Source organism: Eimeria mitis, genomic scaffold (genome assembly GCF_000499745.2).
Source record: "Eimeria mitis Houghton genomic scaffold, Emh_scaff89, whole genome shotgun sequence".
NCBI classification, from domain to species: Eukaryota; Apicomplexa; class Conoidasida; order Eucoccidiorida; family Eimeriidae; genus Eimeria; species Eimeria mitis.
The window spans coordinates 30,774-31,631 of NW_013576549.1; the positions used below are offsets into that span (position 1 = coordinate 30,774).

General features: G+C 49.3%; 1 protein-coding gene across 1 annotated transcript in view; it reads left to right on the top strand.

Moving 5' to 3' along the window:
* Positions 1-783: 783 nt before the first annotated feature.
* Positions 784-858, top strand: part of EMH_0072020 (uncharacterized protein) — a gene marked incomplete at both ends in the record, with an annotated part of 1,463 nt that continues 1,388 nt past the window's right edge. Inside the window, one exon of the mRNA XM_013502340.1 lies at positions 784-814. Coding sequence (XP_013357794.1) covers positions 784-814 — 31 coding nt within the window. The remainder of the gene's footprint in view (positions 815-858) is intronic.

The following is an 858-nucleotide window of genomic DNA, read 5'->3' on the forward strand; positions in this document are numbered from 1 at the left end:
GCAGCAGGGGTTTTATATTATATGCAGCTGGAAATGAGAATGTCGCCATATCTTTGGCATCTGCGTTGTCCTGGACATTTGGAGGGAAACTGACAGTGCCTCTACAGCCGACGGGGATTAATTTTAGCAGGGAGAAGTTTTCCGGTTGGATTTTGCTCTCGTATACTGCTTCACAAATTAGGTCGAGCCGCAATTAGGTGGAGACGAGCGCGCGTCACGCTTGATCTTTTATCACGAGGACGTGGTGTACGCAAGAGAGTGAGCTTGATCTTCAGGCACTTTGTTGCCCTTTGTTAGGCGTTAGGCAATACGATGTCTCATAGACCGCAACAGAGGGCTAGAGGTTGAAGATAATGCGAGCCTGTGGGAGGCAGAGTGGTAGGTTGTCGCACATTGAACGCAATGAATATGCTACGACCACTTGGTTGGCTGCCAGAAGCGTGTATGGTAAAAATGCCGTGCTTCTAAACACATGATGGGTTATGTTTTGGTTCATGGCATGTTTGAACTAGGTGGTGCGTCTTCTCATTCCAATAATTGGTTGCTTGATAGGAGGCGCGCATATGTGTTGCATCCAGAAACATTCGTTACACCTTCCAGGGCAAGTCTAGCTGCGCATTGTCTACGCTTGTTCACTACATTGACGGCATGCGGTTGGGGTGAGGATGCTTCATTGAGGCCCTGGAATACCACTCATCTGCAAGCGCGCTTGGCCTGTGATGTACACGCAAAGAAGGTGAGGGCATGACGGCAGAAAGGTTTCATCAGCCTCGTGCACCCGTTATGGGGTTTTTTGTTTTCCACCCGGAGGCATGTAGGTCGGTTGTGGAGTATAATATGCTTGGGCCTGTCCCTAAG